Source organism: Elephantulus edwardii, unplaced genomic scaffold (assembly GCF_000299155.1).
Source record: "Elephantulus edwardii isolate Elephantulus edwardi_28Jun2011 unplaced genomic scaffold, EleEdw1.0 scaffold00048, whole genome shotgun sequence".
NCBI lineage: Eukaryota > Metazoa > Chordata > Mammalia > Macroscelidea > Macroscelididae > Elephantulus > Elephantulus edwardii.
The window spans coordinates 1,375,265-1,380,847 of NW_006399798.1; the positions used below are offsets into that span (position 1 = coordinate 1,375,265).

Here is a 5,583-nt window from a genome sequence, read left to right on the forward strand (position 1 = left end):
GTCCCCCTCGCCCGCACTCGTGGTCGTGTCTGCGCTGCAGCCGTGCCAGCTCCCGCTGTTTCTCCTTGTATCGTCGCTGCAGCTCAGCCAGCTGCACCCGCATCTCCACCTCCTGTGTGTCCAGCCGCTCGATGGCCGCCTTGAGTGGGCACACCTGGTGGGTGCGGCACAGAGTCGGGAGTAGAAATGGCATCTTGGGGGCAGGGACTGGTGGGCAGCTCTGTGGGGAGCGGCAGGGCCCCCCCCCACGGGGTTTGCGCTTTCCCATGCAGCTGGCACCATGACACACAGGGCCCCCCACTCACAGGTTTGGTTTTGGGGGTCCAGGTGTCCTTGCGCTGTAGGATCTGCATTCGGGGGGTGAGCGTGGGCTCCCCACGGGGATCGACAGTGGGGGCTGGGGCAGCGGGGGCAGGGGTCTCCAGCCTTGCGGCCTCCACCAGGGACCAGGCTGTGGCCAGCGTGGCCAGGTGCTGCAGATTGAAGGCCAGCACGTCTTCCTCCTCCTCCTCTGCAGGGTGAGAGGTCAGCATGAGCTTGTGGACATGGTGCGTGGACGTGTGCGTGCACAGATGTGTGTGATGGGTGTGTGGACGTGCAGATGTGAGTGCCTAGTGGTGCCTAAGCACAAGAATTTGAACACACAGGTGTGTGTATGAGCAGTGTATACAAAAGGGTGTTTAAGTATGTACATGTACACACATGGACACAGGCAAGTGTGAATGTGTGTGTGCAAGGGCATGAACGAACCTGTGCACACACATCTATGTGTGCATACGTGTATGCGCGTGCATCTGTGTGAGGGTGTGAGCACGTGCGCACACATGCACCACCGAGGCCCACGCCCACGGCCAGAGCCTCCCCATCTGCATGGGACAAGCACGCAACAGCACTTCCAATCTTAGCCCTGCCTGAACCCAAAGATGCCAAGCTCTCTAAGACAGTAGAATCAGAACCAGGGCTTGCAGGCAGGTCCCCGCCCGCTTCCCAGACGAGATGCACAAACCTCAACAGTCTGAAAGCATGTGTTTCCCTCTACTAGGACCTGCCACAACCACGTCAGTCTGAGCACAGCAGCGTGAGAGGGAGTGCCAACTCCACACAGGCGCAGAGTCAAGCCTCAGACATGGACATTTCAGACTCAAGTGCTGCCCTGGGAAACTGAGTGCAGGCCGAGAAAGGCCCCCAGGACATAAGACCCTGAGGCTTTGGAGCAATGTTCGATGTTTACAGTCACAGAGGGAGGTACCCGGGTGTGATTAAGCCGTCATAAAGATATCGCTTCCACAGTCTGGTCACCTGCAGATGTCCATCTATCCATTCATCTGTACTCCCATCCATATGTACACGTGTTCACGCATCCACCTACACATCAACACCTGTATGTCCATCCACACACCACTCTTCCCTTTCCTTGGGCTCCTTCTGCCCCACAGAGCTTGGAAGTTGACCTTTAACCTCTCCCTGAACTCACTTGAGGCCCCAGAGGGCAGTGCTTCTCACCTGCAAAGGTAAATCCAGGCAGAGAATATTCTAGCATGCTCTGACCCTAGGTGGGCAGGAGAGAGTGTGGTCCATGAAGCAGGGTGAGCACAGGTCGGGGAGGAGACAGTGAGAGGGACGTGTGTGTTAGAGTCCTGGTGTCACCTGTCCAGCCCAGTCCAGGGCTGACCCTTCAGGACTCATTGTCAAGGGCTTCAGAAGGAGCAAGGAGCAGGACATGGGTGGGGTGGACGGCTGCTATCCCCATGATTGGCAGGACACTGTGGTCCCGAGGGTCAGCCCTGGTTGGGTGAAAAGGGACGGAGGCAGCAGTATGTGGGGCATGGTGGATCCCAGACCTCCGAAGGGTAATGAGGCCAGATCTCTCACCGTAAGGAAGGAAGTTACAAAAACGGAGGGAAAAGTAGGGCACCAGACGAGAGCTGCTGGGGGCAGTTCTGACCTCCCCCATCTGTAGCTGGCTCTGTCCACTGGGGGCGCCTGGGAGCAGCAGGAGCCAGGTGGCTCTCAGCACTGCCCATGGCTTGATGGCCACCCATCCTCCATGAAAAGAATCGGGCTGCTGGAGTAAGGTGTGGTTTCAGACGTGGGCAGGGAGAGGACAGAGAAGAGGGGGCATTTAGTGACGTCAGAAAGCAAGGGAAGGCTTGAAGAACACAAGGTCATGTCCAAAAGTCACTAGATCCTTTAAAGTGAAGAATGAGGTAAGGAAGCCCACTCTCAGTACTGGAGACCCTAGCTGGGTCCTTCAGGTAAGAGCAAGAAGAATCAAACATCCAACCTGGAAAGGAAGAAGTAAAACTACTCCCATCCACAGATGATCCCATCATACGTGTAGTCGTGAACCATCGAGTCGGAACCGACTCACAGTTGACCCTCCAGCAGGTTTTCAGAGGCTGAAAATCTCATGGGAGGAGCCTGCCCGTCTTCAACTGGTGGCGCAGCTGCTGGCCCAGCTCAGCTCTTATCCACTAGGCAGAATCCACGGAAAACCCGTTAGAGCTAGTGAAGGGATTTAGCAAGTTGCAGATACACACACACACACACACCCACACACACCATGCTTCTATATACTAACAACAAACAATTTACATGGAAACTAGAAGTTGATAAAAAGAACACTTAAGGAGTAACTTAAACCAAAGGAGTGTAAAATGATAAAACACGGTTGAAAGAAGTTAAAGATGACATACATAAGCAGAAAGGCACCCTGGCTCGGTGATACAAGGACTTGTATCTTATAACTGACTTCTGGTTGCGTCACTTTTGACTCATTGCAACCCCTTGTCCAAGTGTGTCGGGTAGAACTCTACCCTCATGCCAACGGCGCATTCTCCAGCCACGAGGTCTCTACCCTGAGACTGGACTCAGTCCTCTTTCAGGTAGCAGGTGGGCACACTAAGCACGTGTTTGCACTACCTTAAGTGTTAAGCTGAAAGACTGTCTGTAGTGATGTACAGATTTGATGCAACCCATAGAAAATTACCAAGAACTTATTTTTTTCTTCGCATAAACAGAAAGACTCGTCCATAAAATTATAATGGAATCCTAGGGTCCTACCATAGCCAGGAAAATCTTGAAAAAAGGACAAATTTGGAAAGACTCATTTATCCTGATTTCAAAACCTACTACAAAGGAACAGTCGTTAAAACTGTGGTTCTGACACTGTTAGGTGCCTCTGAGTTGCTTAGGACCCACAGTGACCGTATGAACAACAGACCTGAGCCGTGTGCAATCCTCTACAACGTGCATGATGTCTGTCATCTCAGTCTCATGTGGTAGTTATTTCCCCAAGCATTCTCACCAATACAGAAATACAAACCACTGGAGTAGAGATGAGAGCCCAGAAGCTGTATGTCAACAAGAGTGCCATTAACCGAGGGGCAAAAGTCTCTTCAACAAATCGGTGCTGGGACAATGGCGTATCCATATGCGAAGACATGACGTTAGATCCTTACCTCACACCATATGTTTTTTTTAAAAACAAACCCCACAAACATCAAACTCAAAATGGATTAAGACCTAAGTCTGAAAACACTCATAAATACAAGATGAGGGAACATATTTATGACCTTGGATTTGACAATGTTTTCTTAATAACATCAAAAGCACCAGAAAGGAAAGGGAAAAAATTGGTCTTCACAAAAATGAAAAACGTTTATGCATCAAAGGACATTGCTGGGGGAGTGAAAAGACAGCGTGCAGAAGGGAGGAGACCATTTGCAAAGTGCACATCTGATAAAGGATTGTTGTTCTTGTTAGGGGCCTAAAGTTGTTAGCAACTGGACAGTTATCCGTTTGTGTCACCAGAGGTCCTCTGATAAAGGATTAATGTGCAGAACAAGTGAAGAATAAGACTAACAACTCAACCACGAAAACAAAAACAATTTAAAATAGCCAAGGACATGAACAGGTATTTTTCCAGAGAAAAGACACATGGTCAAACACATACAGAGGCTCAGTGCTGGGCAGCTGATGCTGGTGATGCCAGTTCACAGCAACCCGGCCTGACAGCAGCCAGGGTCGCCGGGCCTCTGCTCCCACCGAACTGCTGAGGGTCAGACCACCAGGGCTCCTCCTTCTTTAATCCCTATTGCTGTTAAGGGCCATTGAGTAGTTCAGACTCACAGTGACAGGGCATCCCTGACCCTGGGCCATTGTACTTAAGTCCATCGCTGTAGCCACGGTGTCAAACTGTCTTGCTGATGTCTTTCTCCAAGGACCGGCCCTTCCTGGCAACATGCCTAATGTGTGAGAGGATGTCCCCCACCTTTGCTTCGAAGCTGCATTCTGCTGCATTTCTTCCAAGACAGGTCTGCTTGTTCTTCTGCCAGTCTATGGGCCATGCCACACTCTTCACCACCTTCTGCCAGTCCATGGGCCATTCCCATTCTTCCCCAACTTCTGCCAGTCCATGAGCTATTCCATACTCTTTTTGACAAAACCACAATTCAAAGGCATCAGTTCTTTCTGGCCTTCCTTATTCATTGTCCAACCTTCACATAAACATGTTGTTTTTACATCCCAATGAGCTGGCTGTGACTCACAGCAAACGAAGAACAGACTGGCACCTTGTCGCCCATCCTGCACCACCATCTAGGCCTCTGCCACACCCCAAGCCCACTGTTTACATCCATATGAAGCGACTGAAAATACAATGACGTGGTCAGGTGCACCTTCGTTCTCTAAGTCACCTCCGAGCTCCTGAGCACTTTATGGGGATTCTGGATGGCAGATTCACCTTCTGCCATTCATCCTTTGACTTCCTGACTGCTCCTTCCAAGGCACTGCGTGGATCCAAGTAAATGAAATCCTTGACAGCTTCAATTTTTGTCTGTTTATCATGATATTGTCGATTTGTCCAATGGTGACAAGTTTTGTTTTCTCTGTGTTAAAATGTAAATGTAATATTGAAGGCCAGAGTCTCTGGATTTCATCAGTAAGTTCTTAAAATCCTCCTTGTGTGAGGCTGGGCGATCAGCATATTGCAAGTTGTTAAGGAGTCTTCCTTCAAGTCCGATGCCACCTTCTTCATGCAGTCATACAAGAAGCTTCATATACGCTTCTCGATTCTTCACTCAGCATACAGACTGATCAGGTCTGGAGGAGAGGACACACATCTTCGATTTTAAACCACATCATGTCCATTTGTTACAGGGTCTGCATGAGCACAATTAAGGATTCCGAAATTGCCAGTCTTTGAAATGTTAGTCATAATTTATGATCCACATAGTCAATGCCTTTGCATAACCAATACAATGCAGGCGGCACACGCATTCTTTTTATTTTATTATTTTTTGTGCATGTACCATCAAATCAGATCTGACTGGTACAGGAGGAAACCGTCCCTCCTTCTCCGGCAGAGCATCTGGTGGATTTGAACTATGTACCTCTGGAGAAATCTGGAGAACAACCACTTGGCCGACTGACTGGAAGAGATCTATATTTGCTACCATTCCAAAGAAGGGTGATCCAACTGAGTGTGGAAACTACAGAAGAGTGTCATTGATTTCACATGCAAGCAAGATTCTACTGAAGATTATCCAAAAACGATTAGAACAGCACATCAGCAGAGAACTG

The 5,583-nt window shown here is 49.6% G+C and overlaps 1 protein-coding gene across 1 annotated transcript in view; it reads right to left on the minus strand.

Moving 5' to 3' along the window:
- The window catches only part of BAHCC1 (BAH domain and coiled-coil containing 1), a 58,422-nt gene that overhangs the window by 10,716 nt on the left and 42,123 nt on the right, over nucleotides 1-5,583 (minus strand). Inside the window, exons 13-14 of the mRNA XM_006886321.1 lie at nucleotides 306-511; nucleotides 18-154 (exon numbers count right to left, since the gene is read on the minus strand). Coding sequence (XP_006886383.1) covers nucleotides 18-154; nucleotides 306-511 — 343 coding nt within the window. The remainder of the gene's footprint in view (nucleotides 1-17; nucleotides 155-305; nucleotides 512-5,583) is intronic.